Source organism: Dromiciops gliroides, chromosome 3 (genome assembly GCF_019393635.1).
Source record: "Dromiciops gliroides isolate mDroGli1 chromosome 3, mDroGli1.pri, whole genome shotgun sequence".
Classification (NCBI taxonomy): domain Eukaryota; kingdom Metazoa; phylum Chordata; class Mammalia; order Microbiotheria; family Microbiotheriidae; genus Dromiciops; species Dromiciops gliroides.
The window spans coordinates 355,439,760-355,463,694 of record NC_057863.1 but is presented as its reverse complement, the minus strand read 5'-3'; the positions used below and the strand labels follow the sequence as shown (position 1 = coordinate 355,463,694).

At 41.6% G+C, this 23,935-nt stretch overlaps 1 protein-coding gene across 5 annotated transcripts in view; it reads left to right on the top strand.

Annotated features, from left to right (window-relative positions):
* Window positions 1-23,935, top strand: part of GRIK4 (glutamate ionotropic receptor kainate type subunit 4) — a 714,483-nt gene that overhangs the window by 564,291 nt on the left and 126,257 nt on the right. For 4 of the 5 annotated variants that reach the window (XM_043998089.1, XM_043998087.1, XM_043998088.1 and 1 more), the window contains 2 exons: window positions 9,819-9,926; window positions 12,718-12,921. The exons of the other annotated variant lie outside the window; for it this stretch is intronic. In XM_043998089.1, coding sequence (XP_043854024.1) covers window positions 9,819-9,926; window positions 12,718-12,921 — 312 coding nt within the window. The remainder of the gene's footprint in view (window positions 1-9,818; window positions 9,927-12,717; window positions 12,922-23,935) is intronic. 5 annotated transcript variants of the gene reach the window in all.

The following is a 23,935-nucleotide window of genomic DNA, read 5'->3' as shown; positions in this document are numbered from 1 at the left end:
CAGATCTGCTTTCTTTCTCTCCCATGGTACTACTTTTACCCAGTGGAGCCAAGGAGACAAAGCCTGATCCCTCATCCCCATGACAACCTTTCAGATACCTGAAGACAAAGCATAAATCATGTCCTTTCCCTTCTGTGTGTGTGTGTGTGTGAGCATATGCATGCCTGCATGTACACATGCAAGCTCACATGAACACATCAGTTATATGTGTCTATATAAATGTTCAGATTATTATTAGCACTCCTTTCCTGAAATGTTTCATCTAATAGTGGTTATATTCAGTAGCTGTAAGAAATACAAATTAGTTCTAAGAGGCACATTCCCAAGTAAAAATCAGATATCCATTCTGTGCATGTTGCTTGATTCCTAGAGGTTTGCTCTCATTTCTGGCTATGTGAGCTCCTGATCATTTCTGTGGCTGTGTAGGTTGCATCTTGCATACATCACAATCTGTGCTCTGCACACTTAGAAGCCTAAAACTTAGCACAGATTCAGAGGGAAGAGGATATTCTATTTCTTACCATCCTTCTCCTTTTCAATAGGGAGGGAAAGAAGGGAGGGAGGGAAGGAAAGAAAGCATTTATTAATTACCTACTGACATGGGGGATTTGTGGTGGTCCTTAGGAATTCCTCAATAAAGAATTACACCCTCATACACAGTCCAATTAGAATTAAAATAGTTCTTTTATTTGGTGCTAGGAGAGTGACTGAGTAGGAAATCAAAGACTTCACCCCTCAGGAAGGAATGGTTAGAAACATTCTCCTCCTTGACCAGAGGGAAGGCAAAAGCTTTTATAGAGGATAGATGGGGTGTCCACTTGATAACTGGAAAGTCCCTTTTGTGATGGGGTGGGGAAAGCTTGGATGCTTGTCATAATCCTGAAAGTTGAGGGGGATTTTTTTGAGCTGATGGTCCTGACCTTTGGGATTATCTCTGTCTCCTAGCTCTGGTCAGGTAGTAGCCACGCCTAATTGACTTTCCTGCTATAGATTTTTATCTCCCCTTACTTCTTAGGTATGTCTGTCGTGATACCTAGTTGGTTGATATAAAATTTAATAGTCCCTTAATTCCTCCATATGTCTGTCCTGTTATCTGGTCATCTTTGATTTTGTTTCTCACAGGAGAAACTTCTAATTTATCCTAAGCCCCATGTCACTACCATTATGTGTCAAGTACTGTGCTAAGCATTTAAAAATATTATTTGATCCTCACAGCAACCCTGGGAGGTAGGTACTATTATTACCTTCATTTTATAGATAAGGAATCTGAGACATTCAGAAGTGAAGTTACTTCACCAGACTCACATAGAAATGTCTGGCACTAGATTTGAATTCAGATCTTCCTGATGCTAGGCTTAATACTCTGTCCACTGCACCACCTAACTGCCTCTAGACATGACACGATGTTAGTTAGAACCAGAAGGAAGCTTAGAAATCATCTAGCCCAACTCCCTCATTTTATAGATAAGGAAACTGAGACTAGAAAGAACTTACCCAAGATCACATAGTGTCATAATTTGGACTTGAACTCCAGTGATCTCTTGTGCCAGACTGTCTCTCCTGTGTGTCTTCTTTGTTGTATTATCTGAAAGATGATTTGGCATTCTTGGCCTTGATTTTTTTAAGGACTAAGCCTTAAACCCAAATCACTCTGACTCTCACCCCAACTCAAGCCTGATTGGCCATTGTTTGGCTTCTTAAGGGCTCAGAGAGAGTACAAATAACAACTGCTTCTGTTTTAGCCCAAAACTTCCTTCCTTCCTTCCTTCCTTCCTTCCTTCCTTCCTTCCTTCCTTCCTTCCTTCCTTCCTTCCTTCCTTCCTTCCTTCCTTCCTCCATCTATCTATTGATTTATCAATTTATTACTGAGACCTGAAAAGACCTTAGCTTAAAAAGTTCAAGGTCTCCCACTACATCCAGGACCATCTCCAGTCATGATCTATGTCTTGAGACTGGACCCAGATGGCTCTGGAGGAGAGAGTGAGGCTGGAGACTTTGCACAGCCCTGCCTCACTTAAATCCAATTCAGTGCAAGTCATGACATCACCTCCCAATATCAAGGTCCTCTTCAAGAACAAAGGACAAACAATAACAGCTAGGGATAGAGACTGCACTTTTAATTTCAAGGGCATAAAGAGTTCTTGGGTGAGGAAATTCCCTGGACCTTCTTGGCAACTTGTCATCTTAAAGCATTGCCTAGAGCACTGAGATGTTGTTACCTCCTCTGGGTCACACAGCCAGCATGCATCAGAAGCAAGATTTGTACCTAGGTCTTCTTGGCTCTGAGGATGAATCTCTATACATTACAGCTTCACAGACAGACACAAATAAGCAATAGATGAGTTTTGGGGGACCTGGCAAAGAAACAGAGTGAGAGAGAATTGTAATTGGTTGTGTTTAAGTCCTGAGTGGTCCTAAAGTCTCTGGTGGTATCTTCTAGATTGATGGAGATGCAGAAAAAGTGGGAGGGAGAAGCAGGATCTTATATAATAGCTATGCATTGTAGGGGGCAGAGGTGAGAAGATATTTAGATGCAGGCAATAGGGATGTTAAGAGAACACAACACTATAGATTGTTCTGGTCCACATCATCATTCAGGATCTGAATCTCTTTCTAATCACAGATGCATGTAGGGCCAAGAAACTTCCCTCACTCTTTCCCCTGTGGAGGGTAGATGATCCTCTGTCTCCTAAATCTCCTGGTTCTGCCTATTCCTAGACCTTGGCTTCTTGCGTCAGCTGTTTTTCAACAACTAGAATGGAGAATAGTTGCAGGCTGGGGATTAGTGGAAGAATCACATCATTGAGCCTAATTAGTGCATCAGTTTCTTTCAGGCTAACAAGAGGGGAGGGAGGAAAATTCATTTCCTGGCTGTGGTTTGGGGGCACTAATTGGCCTCCCTGCCATGTGCCTAGGGGAAGATGCATCACTCTGAGCACATTATGATCCTGTTCAGACTCTGGTTTCAATGGTAAAGCCTTCTTACCTAGAGATGCAAGGAAACAGGTACTAGAACAAAGCAAAGGGTCAATTTCACTATAGATTGGCTCCCAGGTTGGGGGAACATATGCAGTGGCAAGGAGGAATGGGGGAGGTAGGGAGAAGCCAGAGGGCAATGAGATGGTACCCTGTTATTGGTCTAAGTGGTGAGTGACAGGCTGAAGGCTGAGAGAATAAAGAGCTTAGTCTTCAGTTCAATTCATCCAACACTTATTAAGCACCTGCTGTATGCAAGGTACTATGGGAGAAATAAAGCTAGAGCTGGCATGGCCTCTTCCCTAAAGGAGCTAACAATTCACTGGGGGAATAACAAAGGTATAAGGAAGATGTATGGAGTGGTTCAGGCAACATGCCATGAATTTGAAGAGGAAGAGATCACTTTAATCCAGGACAAGCAGTGAGGATAGATGGGTATTAAAGGTTTCACTGAAGAGGTGGCACCTGAGTTGAGCCTTGAAAGAAGGCTCCAGATGCGAGATGTTTGGGTGGAGTAGGGGCAGGATGCTTTCCAGGGATGGGGAATACAGGTACCAAAGGCACAGAGAATTGAGAGAGCAGGATAGGAGCCAGGGATCATAGAATATCTGAAGAGAAGGAGTATGAGATTAAGGTGGATAAAGATGCATTGGTTGTGGGAGGCCTTGAATGTTAGGGTCAGGAGTTTAAACTGAATTTGGGAGACAAAGGGGAGCTAATAAAGGTTTTTTGAGCATAAGAGTTAACATGATGCATTCAGAAGGTTCCTTGTACATTAGCGGGAAACCTGGATTAGAGGGGATCAACTGGAGGTAGGTAAATTAATTAGGAGGCTGTTATAATCTCGAAAGAAGAGGTAAGAAGTAGCTGGAGGGCCTGGTTCATCTTGCCCTAGGTTCATCTTGTGCCCTAGGCACAAGAATACCTAGCCCACCCCACTCTGTATCTAATTATATTAGCCTTTTATACTGCTCAGTTGTATCAAATCTGAAGCTATACTATAAAGCAGCAGTCATCAAAACTGTTTGGTACTGGCTAAGAAATAGAGTGGTGGATCAATGGAATGGGTTAGGCACAGGAGACACAGTAGTAAATGATTATAGTAATCTACTGTTTGATAAACCCAAAGACTCCAGGTTCTGGGATAAGAACTCAGTATTTGAAAAAAACTGTTGGGAAAACTGCAAGATAGTATGACAGAAACTAGGCATAGATCAACATCTTACACAGTATACCAAAAGAAGGTCAAAATTGGTACAGGATTTAGACATAAAGGGGGGTTACCATAGGTAAATTAGGAGAGGAAGGAATAGTTTACCTCCCAGACCTACGGAGAGCAAAAATTTATGACCAAACAAGAGATAGAGTGTATTATGAAATGCAAAATGGATGATTTTGATTACATTAAATTTAAAATTTTCGTACAAACAGAAGTGATGCAGCCAAAATTAGAAGGGAGGCAGAAGGCTGGGAAACAATTTTTACAGCTGGTATTTCTGATAAAGACCTCATTTTTAAAATATATTGGGAACTAAATCAAATTTATAAGAATGCAAGTCATTCCCCAATTGAAAAATGGTCAAAGGCTATAAACAGGCAGTTTTCAGATGAAGAAATCAAAGCTATCTTGACATATGAAAAAAAATGCTCTAAATCACTATTGATTAGAGAAATGCAAATTATACTGCTCAGCTCTAGGAGTCTACCAAATGCTAGGCTCCTCATTTTATAGATAGGGAAACTGAGGTGCAGAGAGACTCTCACAGCATTAGATTGTGAGCTACTTAACAGCAGTAGTGGTTTTGCCTCTCTTTGTATCCCCAGCCCTTGGCCTAGTACAGGGTACACAGCAAACCACTTAATAAATGCTCATTGCCTTCAGATAGTTTTCCTCAGAGCCACAGGGAAAATCAGAACCAGAAAGCTCAGTATTCCCAGACAACTTTTAGAAGTCTTAGAATCAATTCCCAGCCTTCATCTTCTGGTTTGCCCACTCCAGCTGAATGGATCGTGGCTCACTCTAAACCCAAGTAGCAATCACTAACTCGTCTTGCTTTATCTGTGTGAAAGAGAGAAGAGGAAAGGAAAATGCAGCAATTGAGATTAGCCTAGCTGGCCCTCCAATCAAGAACATCAGAGCCAAATCTCTATTGTCTTTTTTTGTGGGACCCAGGTGACCAGTTGGTATGAAAAAAATGACAGGTGCAGACCTAAGAATTAAACCACGTTCCGTTTCCATACCCTTGGTCTCCAAGGAGCCTTATATACTTTGCACAGCCAGGAACTTTTATCCTCAAGGCAGCCCTGAGTTGTGGGCAGAGTCAGGCAGAGGCTAATCAGCTCATTTTTCCAGGCTATGTCATCCCACCCTAACAAAGAATGAGAATTGCCATTGGGAAAGGAGTAGAAAGAGGTAGTGAGGCTAGAATGGATCTGGGTAAGCTGACACTAAATAAATAAAGCTAGGTGGTTTAGTATGAATAGAGCACCAGGCTTGGAGTCAGGAAGCCTCATTTTTCTTTGTTCAAATCTGTCCTCAGATGCTTACTAACTGTGTGTCCCTGGGCAAGTCACTTAACCCCACTTGCCTCAGTTTCCTCATCAGTAAAATGAGTTGGAGAAGAAAATGACAAACCACTCCAGTACCTTTGCCAAAAAAAAAATCTAAATGGGGTCATTAAGACTCAGACTCGACAGAAACAACAATAGATATAATTTAAAATAGTCTGCTAATTGACAGAAATATTTTTAGACAACTCATGTTTTCCATATAATATTGAAACAGTGTAAGGGGGCAGGAAAGGATGCACATGCTTCTTTCTGTTTCATAGGTACAGAAACTGAGGGCTAGAGGGGAAAAGCATTGCATCCATGGCCACACAATGGCTAGAATCATAGCTTCCCAAAATTAGAAGAGACATGTCCCCCCGCTCTGACATTCCTGACAATTGGACATCCAGCCTGTGATCAAACACCTCCAATTCAAGGCTAAGATAAAGCATGGACATTCTTCATTCTTACTGCAAATTCAGTGGATACCTAGACCTGGTTCCTAGAAGTCCTGGCATTCCAGTCTGGGTTCCCTGTACTCAAGTAAGCTGGGAGCTAAGAATGGAATATGCCAGGACTAGTGAAGATCCAAGAGGCAGCTGCATGGGGGGAAGAGGAATTTCAATACCAGGCACTGCCTACAGTGATTAAATTGCAGGTCTAGATTTTATTTTAAAAGATTATCCAGCTACCTGGGAAGGGTTCTGCTTTAGCATGCTACCCAGAGCACAATGGGCAGAACCCGTGGGTGCCTAGCAACCAAGAGCTCAGGACCCTGCTGCTGTCTTTCTTGCTCTCCTAAAAGAATATACACAAGGAAATTATGATGTGGAGAAAGGTTGCAACCACATACATGGCCCCTTACCCTGATGGCTGGTATTCTGCCTTTTTTGGTACGCTCAGTGCTTAGCCCAATATCTGGTAATTAGTAGGCACTTTATCATTGTTGTTATTTAATCTTGGTTTAATTACGTTTTTCTTGGCAAAGATGCTGGAGTATTGTGCCATTTCCTTCTCCATCTTATTTTACAGATGAGGAAACTGAGATCAACAGGGTTTAGTGACTTGCCTGAGGTCAGATTTGAATTCAGGTTTTCCTAACTTCAGGCCTGGCCAGCTCCATTCACTGCTCCACCTAGTTATAGGTGATTAATAAATGTCTGTGATTGATTGATTGAAACCCCATTCCAACTCATGCCTACCTTAATATGGCAGAGATCCTTAGCTTGAGTGGTCGTAATACTGGGTTCTGGGCCCAAGCAGATATATGAAGATGGTGGCTATTTCCTTAGTGAGGTTCACAGAATGCCAAGTCTTATGCAACGATTCAATTCAAATGAGAAGCGCTCTGCCTGGTGGGTGGGGGAGATAGGATGGAAGAGACACAAATTAATAGAGGGAGTGACCAGAATTTTGTCCCAAGTTGCCAATAAGGTGGGGAAGTGGAGCAGCTCTTACTCCCTGCAGGACTCCTCTGCCAGCCCTAAGTGATGCTTCTCTACCCCAGAGAATCCTTCTCATGCCCCTCTACTGTGCCCCACTTCTGCTGCCTCCTCTGCCTCGCCTCTTCCTGGCATTTCATGTATCGGAGTCCCGACATGCCACAGAGCCTGGAGATGAACTCAGGTGACATTCTGTCCCCTCTCCCAGTATGACTGCACCTGATCTAGTCTTATTTTCTATTATGTTCCCGCACCCCTGTCCCCCAGATGAATCTTCCTCAAGTGCTCCCTGGTTACTACTCTGCCACATCAGCAGGAAAGAGATTCCATAACTGAGTAACTTAGAGGAGGGGCAGTGCACAAGAGGAAGCAGAAACCATTAAAACATAATGTTAACAGTAGGACCACACCAAGCAATGGCAAACATCAACAATTTAGCAGAGCCCAGACTGGGGGTTACTCATGTGGAGAATGGCTCCATCTTTTTCTTCCCTGGGTTTTATATAGGGTTCTTCTCCTGAAAATTTCCAAAGCTATGCAGGCAGATTTTTATAACCTCAGCCTTTTCTTCTTCTTCTTCTTTTTTTTTTTTTTGGTGAGGCAATTGGGGTTAAATGACTTGCCTAAGGTCACACAGCTAGTAAGTGTCAAAGGCCTAAGGCCAGATTTTAACTCAGGTCCTCCTGAATCCAGGGCTGGTGCTCTATCCACTATGCCACCTACCTGCCCCACCTCAGCCTTCTTAACACAGCCCTGAGCACTGGTGACATGTGGAACAGGACTAGAATTTGGGGAGCCAGAAACTTGTCTTGTTATCAAATGGGGTGGGAGAAGGTTATGGACTCTGAAGCTCTGGGAAGAAGGACTCTGTTCAAAGTCACACTAGGAAGCTACCTGGAAAATGGATTCAGAAGCCCCCTGGATCTGTCCTCAGCTTTGTTCTCTTAAGCGTTTTTATCAATGACTTAGTCAAAGTCTTAGATAATGTACCTGTCACATTTGTGGATGACAGAAAAAATGCAAAGAATAGTAAGATGCTGGATGACAGCATCAGTATCCAAAAAGATCTTGACAGGCTAGAATGATGAGCAGAATCTAATAAGATGAAATTTAATAGAGCTACATGTAAGGTCTTACACTTGAGTTTAAAAAAATCAGCTGTACAGAGACACAGAGATGTAGCTAGCTAATACTTCCTGTGGAAAAACTCAGGGTGAAGGAAAGGAGGGGGGTGGACAGCAAGCTCGATATGAATCAACATAATGGCATGGAATCCAAAAAATTGGCAGTATAGATGGCATAGTGGAGAAAGAGACAGACAGACGGACAGACGGACAGACGGACAGACGGACAGATGGACAGAGAGAGAGAGAGAGAGAGAGAGAGAGAGAGAGAGAGAGAGAGAGAGAGAGAGAGAGCTAGTCTCAAAGTTGGGATCTGGGTTCAAATGCAGCCTCTGACAAATGCTGGCTGAGTGACCCAGGAAGGAAGTCATTTAACCTCTCAAGCCTGGAAAAGAGGAAATTCAGAGGCAGGAGAGGATGAGAAGGGGTGAGATAGCTGTCTCCAAAAATTTAAAGACTGCCATGTCAAGAGTCTTTTTCCCCCTGCTTGGCTCCTGAAATAAGGAACAATAACAATGGGTGGAAAGTACAGAGACAGATTTTGGTTCAGAACGAGGGGAAATGTACCATTAATTAATGCTACTTCAACCTGCACATTGCTGGAAGTCTTCAAGCTGGGGTTGAGTGACCACTTGTCCAGGATTTGATAAGCATCCTGTTCAGCTTTGGGATGGAATAAATGGTCTCTGAGGTTTGGTCCAACTTGTAAATGATTCTATGATTCCTGCTCCTTGGTCCAGAAGCCTCATCTCCCAAACCAGTGGGGATTTTGTGGGGGTTTGGGGTTTTGATTTGTTTTTTGGGGACAAAATGAAAAACAGAAGGTGACTTAACAAGTCTTCAAAATGTTGTTGCATGAGAAAAGGTAATCAGCTGCTCTCTATCTTTAATGAGATCATAACAAGAGGGAGGAGGTTAATATGACAGCATGAAGAATTTAGGTTAGACATCAGAAAGAACTTCCCGGCATAATTCATTCAGAAAGGTTCACTCGGGTAGGTTGTGGAATATACTTCCCTGGAGGTCTTCAAAAAGTGGATAGGTGATGGTAGTCACATTCATATACAGAAAGATGAACTAAACGAGTTCTTATAGTCTCTTCTTGTTCTGTGACAATATTGCCAAGTTTTTCCTGCTCTTTTATATGAGAACCTGACAGAAACACTTTCCATGTCTCTTTCTTGATTTTATTTTCCCCACAGTTCCTTTGTCCTTTTGTTTTGTTTTGTTTTGCTTTGTTTTTTGTTCTTTGGTGAGGCAACTGGGGCCAAATGACCCACCCATGGTCACACAGCCACCAAGTGCCAAGTGTCCGAGGCCAGATCCGAACCCAGGTCCTCCCGACTTCAGGGCCAGCACTCCACCCACTGCACCACCAGCTGCCCCTGTCCTTTTACTTTTATCTCTACATGCTTGCAGGTCTCCTGAACCTTTCCCCAAATTTCCTACCCTCTTCCTTACCTTGATCTTTTGTTCATTTCCAACATAGTAATTATGGTCCATATCCCTCACCTTTTTCTCCATGAATTGAATCCATGAATAGGGCAGACAAATGGACTCTTAAATACCTTCCAGGAACAGTAATTTGTGATCCTCTATTCATCTCCTGACCCCAATGCCCTAAGAAAACATCCACAGTTCTCCAGGTTCCCCCAGTTCACCTCCTCCTTGGAGAAAAAAAATCACCCCCAATGTCTTCCCAGTCCTCTCCTATTGATCTCCTCAGATTGGTCAGTGGCATGTGTCAGAGGGCCTCAGCATGGACAACCATCTCTCCTCCTCCAACATCTCCGACAGCCTCTTCAACACCACCCTGGTCGTCACCACCATCCTGGTAAGCCAGGCCTCAGCCTCTACCTCTCCTTTCTCCATATACTCAGTTTCCTAAGAGGGTATGTCCCCTCAGTGCCAGTCAGTCACAGAATTCCTGGTGAACAGCTAATCCCTGTTATAATCATAGCACTGAGGCCAATTGATGACAGTATAATTAAAGTCAAGTTGCTGTTTCATTTGGAAATATTATTTGATAGGTTCCAAGGGGATGAAGACTAGAGTGGGGGAGGTGGTACCATTGATAAATGCTTCTGCAATAAAGCCATCTAGGATGCCTCAGAGATACTTGCTACAAATAGAATGTGGACTTGTGGGCAAATGGGGAGTTCAGTTTTCCTAGATGACTCTTTCTGTGTACCGGCATTCTGCCCAGTTCAGTGCCCCTGTTACACATGGTAGGAAGGGCTTCCACAGGGGTTGTTGAGTATGTGGAAGCAAAGCTGCCCTGATGGAGCCTTTCTGAGTTGGGGAATTGACAGAAGTGACCTGTACACCCTGCCCCATGGGTTGATATAAAAGGTACCTGGCTCGCCTTAACTGAGGACCCATTTCACCATCCTCTTAAGGGTCATGGGATCTCTGTATCCATTACACACGTAGAAATATTAACCAGGATGTCTTAGTGGTTACCTAACAAGGAAGGGGAAAGATATGGAGAGATCAGATATCTGACAATTTCTGTGATATTTAGATCATAATCCACATGTCTCCCAGACACAATCCATTATTCTTTCTTTCATTCATTCAGTAAATAGTTCTTAGACACCTACTATCTACCCAATCTAGTGCTTAGCACTGTGAGTTATGTAGAAAACCTTAAGAAATTTATGAGGATATAAAGCCTATATACAGGAAATACAGTGGGGAATTGCTGACCCCTTTCCCCCTGGGAAGCTGTTGGTGACACCAGCACTTCCCAATGATTGAGAAATGTTTGATGATTCGGGGAGAGTCTGTGTGTCCCCTAAGAGGTTAAGTGAGTCAGAATGGTTTCATCTCTTGTCACTGTATCCCTAGCAACTAGTATAGTGCTTGGCATGTGGTGTTTAATAGATGCTTGTTAATTGATTGATTGCTCAAGGTCACACAGGGTAGCAAATAGTAGACCCAGCATTTGAACCGAAGGTACCTGACTCCAATTCCACAGCTCTCTCGACTCATCTTTTAATAACTATGACCTATTTAAATATGGAGTATCAGACTGCATTCTCCCTAAAATTCAATACACATCTGAGTAGGGGCGCTGGCTTGAACTGCCAATTGGTGTGTGCTCAGGGAAAGCAAATGTATTGATTGATTGATTTCAGCCAAGCAAAACAGCAGCAGGGAGGGAAACCTGCTGGAGGCAAGAAACAAACACCATATCCCAAAGTCAAATAGTAGTGGCCTTTAGCTTGGTTGATGTTTGGGATGATTCCTGAACATAATTAATAAAGGTTTGTTGAAACATGAATGAGAACGAATAATGGGGAGTTTAACATAAATATAGAAGGGACTCACAGGTTTTTCCATAGAACCACCTTGCAAGTTGTACCTACAGGTATTCAAACTTGTAGTTCTCTTCTCCCCTCTCCTCCACTCCCCACTACTATCCCTCCTCTACCACACAAACTTATACCAGCCATGTGATAAACATATTTACTTTGAAAGTTAAAGAAAATAGTAAATTAATTTGTAAGGACAGAAATTTTAAGAGAATTGTCACACCTTGAGATTCATTTTAATTCAATTCAACAAGCATTCATTAAGCACTATACCCATGACACTTCATTAAGGGTGTCAAATACATGGCCCCACCAGCAGCAGAAGACCCGTAACACTCCAAAGTGCTGCCAAACCAAATGAAAAGTAATTGGGAGATATTAAACAAAATGAATAAAATGCGATAAAATATAGCTAATGTTAACACATGTTTTTCTAAGTTGATATGCAGCTTGCAGTGATTGATATGTACAGTTTAAGAATACCATTTCCATTTGAGTTTGGCTCCACTGCTGTATGTTATGCTCTAGAATACAAAGACAAAAACCAAAACCACACCTGCTCTTAATTGGCCAACATTCTACTCAAATTACTGGAGCCATCTCTGAGTATGGCCAAACCCAAACTGGGAATCCTTGGTCCAGGATTTTTGTCCAACTTTACATTCAATCTTTTTTAAAGGATTGACTGAATACCAATTGTGTGCCCAGCACTAAGCTAGATATCATGAAGAATATAAAAGAAGTATGATATGGACTCTACCCTTGAGGAATTTACAAGCTAATTCAGGAGACAAGACTTGCATATGGTCCAACTGGGGAGAGACAGGACTAGTATTCACAAGGCAGGGAACTGGAAGTACAGACTGTGTGGAGATGACTTAAAGTGCTAAGGGACTACAGTCAAAGGAGAAGTTAATCAAAGAAGGCTTCATGGAGGAGGCAGGAGTTCAAATTGGTCTTGATAGATTGCCAGGATTTAAACAAATGGAGGGAATGTGCAAGGGAGAATTTTTTAAGTGGATGGAAAAGTTTGAGTTAAAGTCCCAGAGGTGGAAATGTTCAGGACACACATGGGGATAAAAGGAGGGGATTGGCCCATTCCCACAAACATAGCCCATGCTTTGAACCTTGTCATCATTCAGCATGTGCATCTCTAAAATCTCATTTAGAGCTTCCCCTATCTGACCACAGCGTCCTTATGTCCCTCTCCCCAACTACCTGTACCCACCCTTCTTGAGTCTTGCCAAGTGTGTGCTATTGAGATGCCAGGGCTAAGATGAGAATGACAGCTGCCTAGTTTCGCTGCAGGAGAACCCATACTTAATGCTGAAGGGGAACCACCAAGAAATGGAAGGCAATGACCGCTACGAAGGCTTCTGCGTGGACATGCTTAAGGAACTCTCAGAGATCCTACGCTTCAACTATAAGATTCGCCTGGTTGGGGATGGAGTATATGGTGTGCCTGAGGCCAACGGCACTTGGACAGGAATGGTCGGGGAGCTGATTGCTCGGGTAAGAAAGGGAATGTGGGTTGGCTCAGACCTAGATTAAGATGGTGATGGGGAAAGAGAGAAATGGGGTATATATTCATATTCACATGCTACCTGTCAAAAACAATAGTATTCTTTATTTGAAAAGTTTTATTGATGTTTTGGTGGTTGTGTTTTTTAATACATCACTGTTATTTCACATAAGTCCTTCTCCCACAAACCTTCCTTTGTAATGAAGAAAAAGCATTAAGCAAACAAACCAACTCATTAACCATGTCTGAATGTATTTCACATCTGTAGTTCATCTTATCTAATAAGAGAAGGAAAATATGTTTCACAATCCATCCCCTGAAATAATTAATCATCATGTTAATCTGAACTCTAATCCCTTTCAATATTTTCCTTTCCATTATCATGATCATTATTCTTTTCTCTTGGTTTTGCTTTCTTTGCTCTGCATCAATTCATTCGAAACTTTCCAAGCTTCTCTGAAGTCCTCTTAAGTTATTATTTATGGGCCATTAATATTCCATTAAATTAATCTATTGGAGTTTGTTCAGCCTTTCCCTGATCAATAGCTATTGATGTTGTTTCCAGTTCTTTGCTCATGCAAAATGTTGCTATGAATATTTTGGCACACTATCTTTGACATCTTTGGAGTTTAATAGTATATTTTTATGGGATCTTAGTTATCCAAAGTGTCCTGAAAAAATAACAGGACCTTGCTTCTCAATCCAGAAAATATTGGAAAATTTATGGATATTCCAAGCCTCTTGCTTCTCCAACTGAAAGTCAATTTCCTCAATAATTAGTAGATCTCAGAAGCTGGAACGATACAGTGAAAATTGGATGAAATCAAGTTGAGCTGTTTTACTATTTATGAGAACCTCGTAAGAAAGAGGTAGCAACTAATGGGGAAAACTTAAGCTTGAGGTTTTCCTATCAACTGAATGAGGAGTACTTATTTTGTTGCTTATCATATTATTTTTTCATCTCTATTATCTTATACAGCTGAGGTAATCAAGGACTAGCCATATGGTCAGACATTTGAGTGGTCTTGTAGATCTTAGGGACAGATAGCAAGATGGGGTCAAAAATTCCAGCACCCCAAAGATGTCAGGGATTGTATAAAAGGGAATGGGACTAAAGGGAAATCTAAGTATCCTTGATACAGGAACCAGGCTAAATAGTCTTTAAAACGTCTTTCTGCTAAAGGAAAATAACTAATTCAGCGTTAATCCTGAGATAAGATTAGAATCGTAGACTTAAAAGTTGAAGGGAGTTCAAAGAGTAATAGTTATAGGACTGGAAAAGGGAACTTTAATGGTCATCTACTACACCTCATTTTACAGAGGAGAAGAGAAGAGAAACTGAGACTCAAATAGGTTAAAGAACTTGTTTGTGAGGGTCAGAACTGGAACTGGAACCCATGTCTCCTGGCTCCTAAACTTTGTTGTTTTTGTTCAGTTGTTTCAGTTGTGTCCAACTCTTCCTGACCTCATTTGGCATTTTCTTGGCAAAGATACTGGAGTGGTTTGCCATTTTCTTCTCCAGTTCATTTTATAGATGAAGAAACTGAGGTAAACAGGGTTAAGTGACTTGCCCAGGGTCACACAGCTAGTAAGTGTGTGAGCCTGGATGTGAGCTCTGATCTTTCTGATTCCAGGCTTGGCACTCTATCCACTGAGCCATCTAACACCCAAATTAGTATTCTCTTATTATTGTGATAAAGCTTTTTAGTTTTTTGCATGTATGTAGGAACATGTTTATCTTAAGTTTAAGATAGACGGCAATAACTCAGTAGAAAAAGTACAGGTGTGAGAGTCAAGATTTCTGGGTTCTTTCACATGCTGAAGGACAATATTATGTTATAACAGTCCCTTTCAATCTTTGGACCTCAATATCCCTACTCTCCCAATGGGGTGATAAGGCAGAATCATGCAGAGGATCAAGCATTTAACTAGGGGGGCAGGAAGAAGACCTGGGTTAAAATCCCACTTCAGACACTTATTGCCCATGTGACCTTAGGCAAGGCATTTCACATCTCTTAAACTGTTTCCTCATCCATAAAGTAGAGATGATAATACTTTGTAACACTTACCTCACAGCATTGTATTAAGGACCAAATGTCGTAATGTATACATGGTGCTTTGCAAACCTCAAAGCGAAATATGAGTATCGTCGTTGTTGTTAATGATCTTGCTGTCATTATTCCTGACCTCACAGGAGAAAGCAGGTTAATGTGCTTGCGCTCTGCCTTGAAAAAGAGTGGAGCCTGAATCCAATAAACCATACTTATTTGCAGAACATGGATGGCAATGTGGTACTGCCCATCCATAGAAAGAGATCCAGCCCTAGTGCAAATAAGAGCAGCAGCCTTGCAAAACACAGACTTACAAATCAGCTACAAAAGTCCTGGGGAGCACTGGAGGAAAACTCGATGGGAGGGAGAGTTAGGGTGGGGGTGCTGTGAAAATATCTGCAGGGAACCTAAGACTGTCTTTGAGACTCCAGCTCACCCCCTGCCAATGAATACATAGGCATTACTAAAGGAGGATTTGCTGGGTTTTCTTTCCTGCTTAAAGATTACCTCCTGGGGCATTTTTCCTACCCATGTTTAGAATCCACAGTAGGTAGGGAGTCCAGTGGCTAGATCATAAGAGAATGAGACACAGGGCCTTCCATCTGCTTCTGCTGATCTACTTGGCCATCTATGTCCTAACCTGGGGCCCTCTGGGTATCTTATATGAGGACAGGCATAAGGGCATGGACTAGATGACCTCTGGAGGAGACTGTAAAGTGACAAATTCTCTGTTCATGGGAGAAATTCATACCCTTCTCCTTCTGGAAGGTTTCATAAACTATAATAGCTCCATAGAAGAAGTCTCAATGATTTACTATACCAGTGGAGAGGAATTTGAGTGGAAGCATCTATCAAGTGAAATAAGAAGTCAGATTGAGACCTTTAAATATGCCACAATCTACCACTGTGAATAATCTCCATGGAGCTCATAAGGGGTTGAATATAGCCTCTTAGTGTTACCAGGTCCGATTCCCTAGTTTATAGGGTGTGAATGATCTGACCACATTCAATTCAAGAACCTGGACCAAAATAGAGGATTCGTGCAGTCAGTCAGCTGGCAACTTGTATCAGCTATGCAAGAGCCATACGCCTTCCAGATATCCTCCCAGGAAAGAACAACAGTACCTGAACATTGGATCTGACACTTTCCTGCCCTGCAGATAGTTCCTCCTGAAGTCTAGAATAAATTCTAGGAGATAATATGGAAGGGAATCAATCACAGAATGTTAGAGTTGTTGTTGTTCTTCCTTCATTTAGAAGAGAATGGAAGATATCATGGGATGATGTCTTGACTTGAGAGTGAATTGTATTTAAGTGAAGTAGAGTTGCATAAAGTCTTCAGCCTTACTTTCTCTTCCTGAGTCATCAAAGTCCAGGGGAAAGACAAAAGTCAAGATGAATAGCAATGGCCCAGGATGTAGTGAACGAATTTAGCATCCTCAAGGCCTAGCTAAGCTCTAAGCACTCTACAATGTCTGCTTTAGCCACCATCATGATGAATTGTAGAGAGGGCAGACTCTGTTGTCATTGTTATTGTTCTTTCTGTTGTTGTTGTTTATGATGATGATGATGTTAAATTGGAAGAGACCTCAGAAATAATCTACTCAACTAGGTGGTGCAGTGGATAAAGCACCAGCCCTGGATTCAGGAGTACCTGAGTTCAAATGTGGCCTCAGACACTTGACACTCTCTAGCTTTGTGACCCTGGGCAAGTCACTTAACCCCCATTGCCCCGCAAAAAGAAAGAAAGAAAGAAAGAAAGAAAGAAAGAAAGAAAGAAAGAAAGAAAGAAAGAAAGAAAGAAAGAGAAAGAAAGAAAGAAAGAATCGACTCAAATCCCCTCATTTTGCAGATATGGAAATGAGGACCAAACACACCCAAGTTCCCATGCTTAGTAAGTGGCAAAGCCAAGAATAGAATCCAGGTTTTCTTACTCCCAGGTCCAATGTAGGATTGTTTCTCCTTGGGCAGCTCCATGAGGGCATGGATCATGTCATAGCTAAATTTTGTATTTCCCTTAAAGGTCCAGAACATTGTTCTGTGCATAGTAGGTGCCTTAATACAGTTTTGTGGAATTGAATTTGTCTTGCTGAGTTCTGTGAATGAATGAAAAAAGGCATTTGTTAAGTGCTTACTAGATACCAAACACCTCACTAAACTCTGGGAATACATACAGAAAAATTCAGTACCCACTCTAAAGGAGCTCATACTCTACTTAAAGGAGACAGCACATAAAAGTCCAGTTTCAGGGCAGATGGAAAGGTCTGGTGGTCCTTCATTTTATCAGAAGGAATGGAGTTGTTGACTTCCATCTCATTGAAAGTCTGTGAGCAGCCAAGCAGCCCAGACAAGGGGAAGTGAGCCCTTGCACCTCTGCCAGTACCTGCTCTTCCACACCCTCACATCCAGAGTTTCAACCTGCTTGGAAAGAGTTGAGTTCAACTATATTATTTACTCGCTGGGTAACTATGGACAAGTCATTTTACTTGCATGAGCCTTAGTTTCCTTGTGTATAAAAGGGGGATAATAATAATACTTGCCCTTATTTTCACTATGTCCTTCAATCAGTCAGCAATTATATTTATTAAGCTATGTTCCCATATTGGGTATAGAAGTACCAAAAATTAAACCTACTTCTACTCACAAAGAGCTTACATTCTAATGGGAGAGACACCAAGTACCTATAAAACATATATATTACAAACATATACAAGTATCTTAGGTATAAGGTCACTAAGATCATTTGGGAGGGAGAGAAGTAACAGTTGGGGGGACCAGGAAAGGTTTCATGGAGAAGACCATATCTAAACTATTAAAGAAGGAGAGGTACTTAATGAGGGCAGAGGTAAGGAGGCACTCCAAGCATGGAGATCAGCCAGTGCAAATGCTTGGAGATAGGAGTTGGGGTGTCATGAGTGGGGAACAGAAAGGAACTAGTCTGGAAGAATAGTAGAGCATAAGATAAGGAATGATATCCAATGCGTCTGAAGAGATAGATTGGGGACAGATTGTATAGAACTTTAAATGTTAAACTGAGGAATTTATATTTTACCCTAGAGTCGATAGAAAGTCCCCGGAGTTGGTTGAGCTGAGCAATGGAGTCACATGGCAGGATCTACACTTGGGGAAAATTACTTTGGCTAGTATGTGTAGAATGGACTGGAGTGGGAAGAGACTTGAGGGAGGGAGACCAATTTGGAGGCTGTTGTGATAATCTAGATAAGAAGTGAATGGAGACCTGAAGTAAAGTGCTGTCTGTGTGAGTGTAGAGAAGGGGTCATATGTGAAAGATGTTGTGAGCACAGAAATAGCAAGGTTTGGCAATTGATTGAATACATGGGGTGAAGAAGAGTGAGGAGTCCAGGGTAATTAATGTTTTTTCACAGGTTTGCTATAAGAAAATCTATTTATAAGCCTTAAAATGCTATCTAAATGTGAGTCATTAATGTTTTTAAAAATTAGAGATGTAAATTTATTGATCCACTCAGACCTTTTCCCTCTCTCATATCAGGAAGGCCTCTGCTTGTTCTTGGCTACACAGTGGACCTGGGACTGGTGCAGCATGTATGAGGCTAAAGAGTATTTCTTCTTGTGGATGCTTGCTGACCACAATAAACTGGCTCATGCATGCAGTGAAACTGATAGTTTGTGGAGGGCAGAGGAAACAAAGGCAATGGATGAAGGAAGGCTACTGGGAAATACTATGGTCTCAGCTAGGCTGCCTGCAATAATCCCCAGAGTGTACAACTAGCAGAATGCATTTGAGAGGGAAAAGTACTTGACTTCTCAAATTAAGAAAACAAACCTTTATTATACACTTGAGATGTGCTAGGCACTGTGTTAAGCACTAAGGAAGCAAAGATAGGTTTAAAAAGCCAGTTCCTTGGGGGCAGCTAGGTGGCACAGTGGATAGAGCACCAGCCCTGGATTCAGGAGGAACTGAGTTCAATCTTGGCCTCAGACACTTGACACTTACTAGCTGTGTGACCCTGGGCAAGTCACTTAACACCAATTGCCTCACCAAAAAAAAAAAAAAAAAAAAAAGCCAGTTCCTGCCCTCAAGGCTTTCACAATCTAATGGAGAAAACAAGATAATGGTTATGTATAAATGAGATACATACAAGATAAATAGGAGATTATCTCCAAGGGAAAACAATAACCTTAACTATAACTGAGAAAGGATTCTTGCAGAAGGTAGGATTTTAGCTCAGATTTTAAGGAAGCCAAGGAAACCAGGTTTGGTAGATTTGAAGAGGGAGAAAATTCCAGGCATGTGGGACAGCCAGTGAAAAGCACAAAAATAGGGTGTCTTTTACAAGGAATATCAAGGAGGACAGTATCACTGGATCAGAAGTGGAGAATAGGGGGCAGCTAGATTGGTGCACTGGATAAAGCAGCAGCCCTGGATTCAGGAGGACCTGAGTTCAAATCCAACCTCAGACATTTGACACTTACTAGCCGTGTGACCCTGGGCAAGTCACTTAACCCCAATTGCCCCACCAAAAAAAAAAATAAACAAACAAAAAAAGAAGTGGAGAATAAATTTATAAGACAACTGGAATGATAGGAAGGTGCTGCTATGAAGGGCAAGAAAAATCCAGAGGATTGTTATATTTGATTTGGAGGGAATTAGGAGCCACTAAAGTTTACTGAATAGTGACTGGGAATATCATGGTCAAACCTGTGCTTTAGAAAGTTCACTCTGACAACTGAATAGACTGGGGTGGGGAAAAGCTTAAAGCAGGGAGAACAAAACAATAGGCCACAATAATCCAGGAATGACATGATGATGGCCTGTAACAGGGCGGTAGCAGTATTAGAAAGGAGAAGAGGACATATATGAAAGATTTTGGAAAAGTAGAATCAACAAGACTTGACCAACATATTGGCTGGGGAAGGGCAAGGTGAGTAAGAGAGAGAAGAATCAAGGATGACACCTTATATGGTGAACCTGCGTGACTAGAATGATTATGGTGCTCTCAACAGTAATATGGAAGTTAGAAAGAGGGAACGAATTGGGGAGAAAGGTAGAGAAATATGTTCCATTTAAGAAAATCTCAAAAGGGAGAATTTAAGCACATAGGATGCTGGAATTCTCTGTTTCCTTTCTTGACCTCTCTGCACCATTTGATCACTATCTACTCTTTTTCTCTATGACATTTTGTGTCATGGTAAGTCATTGTGTGAGTCCTCCTGTGTAATCTCTTTTCTGGGTGATCTTGACAAATAGAAATGCTAGCATGTCTTATCCTCTCCTTCCACTACAATATTCTAAGTTCCATGAGGGCAAGGGCTGTGTTCTATCTGAAGCTTGTATCTATCCCATCCCTTGTTACAATGTTTCATCCACAGTAAACATTCAATAAATGTTTGCCAAATAGAGTAGAGTAACATAACTTTAATGTAGATCTAGAGAATTAATTTTAAAACCATCTAGCTCAATTGAAGCCCAGAGAAGGAAAGTGATTTGCCTAAGGTCATTTGTATAGAAAGTTGTAGATCTCAGGTTTGAATCTAAGTACTTTGACTAAATTCACTGGCTAAACTGTTGCATTTAAAAAGGTTAGAGAGACATAATTTCTGGGTAATTTAATCATTTTGTTATAATGCCAGAATTCTGATAAAAGGATAGTCATTTGGCCATCTCTCCCTTAGACTGAAGACAATCATGGCAGGTGGCTCATGGATTGATTTTATGCCCATTGGAAGAGGAGTGTTCCCTAGGGTAGCAATCAGCTCTGATTTGGTTAACAATTAATGAGGGAATGAATATTACAATGAGAGGCTGGACTTAAATTTTTATTTCATCATTTACTTTCTTAAGTCAGGCAATACATTAAAAGAATTTATCCCCACCCAAACCTGAGTGGAACACAATGGCTGCTGCACCTGACAGAGGTCTGGAGAGGGGAGGTTAGTTTAACCTTCAGAGACTGGGGTCTTGCCATAAGGATAAAAGAAAAAGGGAGAAAATCTGAATCTCCCCAAATCATTGGTCATTAATAATAATTTTTCTCAAAGCCTTATTCTGGTTTACCATATGGCCTCTCACATATTGGTAGATTATATAAAGCATAAAGGTGAAGGAATGGCCTAGGTGACCTCAAAATGGTGCCCCCGCTCCTGCCATTGCTCTTCCCAATGATGGATCCCCTGCCATTTTGTTATCAGAAGATTACCCAGGACTGTGGAGTTGTTCAGACTGAAGAGTAGTAATTGTGAAAGAGCTTCTAAGCATATTTCCTACATATGTATGAAAAGCACTGGAGCATTTCTTGAGGCGCAGAAACCATTAGAAAAGAAGGATGCTGTTGCTGGACAAATAGATACATATATAGTGGGTCAAATGGTTGACCCGCTTCCTCCTGGCAGTGTTTCTGACTGGTGGAGATGTTGGTAGCTTTGGGAGGCAGCTCATGTTTAAATTTGCTCTTTGCCCATAATCAAATCCTTCACAGCTGAGTGATCTCTGGTCCTGGCCAGTTATTGTGTTGTACCCACACAATTCCATTCCTTTGGCTGGAACATCCTACTCCCTTTTTCAATAATCCAAGGCAAAACTATCTTTTGATGTTCCCAGAGGAAGTCCCCAGTTTCTCTATTGCTCACTATATTTTCAGCATTTATTTTCACTAGATTCATTTGCATTTCTGATATTTCTTGTTAAGTCTTTTTACATTTGCATGTACTGACTCCTCCATTAGACTGTGAGCTTCTGGAACCATTTGACAGCAGAACACTAGCTCAGAAGCCAGGGGACTTGGGTTTATATCCTAATTCTGCCACTTTTAGAAAGGAAGGGAGAGAAGAAGGGAAAGAAGGAAGAAAGGAGGGAAGGAAGGAAAGAAGGGAGGAAGGAAGGAAGGAAGGAGGAAGTAAATAAGGAAGAAGAGAGGAAGGAAGAAATGAGGAAGAGAGGAAAGGAGGAAGGAAGGGAAGGAGGAAGGAAGGAAAGAAGGGAGGGAGAGAAGAAGAAACAAATGAAGAAAGGGAGGGAAGGAGGGAGGAAATTAGTATTTTAAGTGTGTACTGAATGCTAGGAAGTATGTTGTTGTTTGGTTTGTTTGGGATTTGGGGGGAGGCAATCAGGGTTAAATGTCTTACTCAGGGTCACACAGCCAGTATCTGAGGCCAGATTTGATCACAGATCCTCCTGACTCCATGGCTAGTGCTCTATCCACTGTGCCATCTAGCTGCTCTGCAACTGTGCTGTTTTACAAATATCATCTCATTTGATTCTTATAACAACCCTAGGAGTTAGGTGTTATTATCATTCCTATTTTACATTTGAGAAAACTGAGACAGACTAAGGTTAAGTGATTTGCCTATGGTCACAAAAGCTGGTTGTCTGAAGCTATATTTGGAGCCTTCCTGGTTCCAGGCTCAGTTTTTTATCCACTATACAACATAGCTACTTTTTAATAACTATGCACCTTAGACAAAACACAATCTCTTCATCTGTGAAATAAGGAAGTCATACTAGCTAATCTGTAAGTTTTCTTCTAGCTCAAAACCCTATGTAATTAGAAATTAATTGCAAGAAATACAAATGCCACCTCATTCCTTAACCTAGTCAACTACCTCACTGCTACATGTCTCTGGTAATAGACGAACATTCACTCTGTAGTGTTTGACTCACATATACTGATTGGCCTAGAAAAGAGTCAGAATGTTAGAACTGGGTGGGACCTTGCAGAGCTCATCTCCAAGAATCTACCCCTTCCCCACCACTCAGTAGAGAGGTGGTAGATTATGGGTACAAAATGAGTCATATGTTGCAAGATATGATGAATGTGTTGGTTTCTCTTGGTTACAAGATATTGCTATTTTGTTATGACTTGAAAAAATCATCTAGCCCAAATCCCTCATTTTGCAAATGAGGAAATTGATTCCTGAGAGCCTAGGTAACTTGCCCATAGTCACACAGTAAATTAAGGACTTGAAGAAGGGTTTGTGATTCCCAGTCCTATTTACTTCCCATTCCATTGTGTTGTCAATTATACCAAATCCCTCATTTTACATATGAGAGGATCAGAGAAGGGAAGGGACTCCTCAGGGTCACACTCTTAGTTGGTGGCACATTTGGGTCTTGTTAAGAGAGGGGTGAGCTTCCCCAATGACAGGATGCAGGTAGGGGAGAGACAAAATAAAGCAGTCAGAGAACTAGATGATATTACTGTCTCCTTAATATTCCTGGTATAGCCTAATGATCAGGCATTCAGACTAGATCAGACATAATCATTTTTTGTAAACCATAAATTAAAGTTGGTATGTGTACCTTTGATCTCCCCTGGAGGTGGCCTCAAGACCCCAATTCCAAAGGTGACCCTTCTCTTGATGAAGCTCTGGAGTCACATTGTAGAAGGTTATTCTTTATGCCCTGTCCACCTGACAGCACCAAAGCCAGACCTTCAGGAAGCAGTACCATGGACAGAGCATGCATTGTATTCAGAACTCCTGTTAATCTTTCTGGAGACATGCAGAATGCTTTTTTTTTTTTAAGTGCCCAGCTCAGCTCTAGGCTCTGTGGGAGATCCACAGTCTCTGCCCTGGAAGAGCTTAAAGTCCAATAGGAGAAATAGTATCTGAACATATGGAAAGGTAAAGATAAATTTCTGACAGCAGTGCAAGGATAACCTCTAATATTCACATCACACTCCAAGACTTGCAGAATGATTCACATCCATGTGATATTGTAGTACAGGTATGATTATTCCTACTTAACAGACAGGGAACTTGAAGCAAAGAGAATTCTCTGATAATAAAGTGGCCTTTCTCTTCTCTAAGACCAACTCCTCTACATGTACCCTTCATCTCGCCCCCTCCCAATTTCTCCAGCACATTACCTGTACAATCATTTCCTCTTTCTCTTTCATATTCAGTGTCTCTCTATCTACTGGTTCCTTCCCTGCTGTCTATAAACACACCCAAGTCTCCCTTATCTTAAAATATC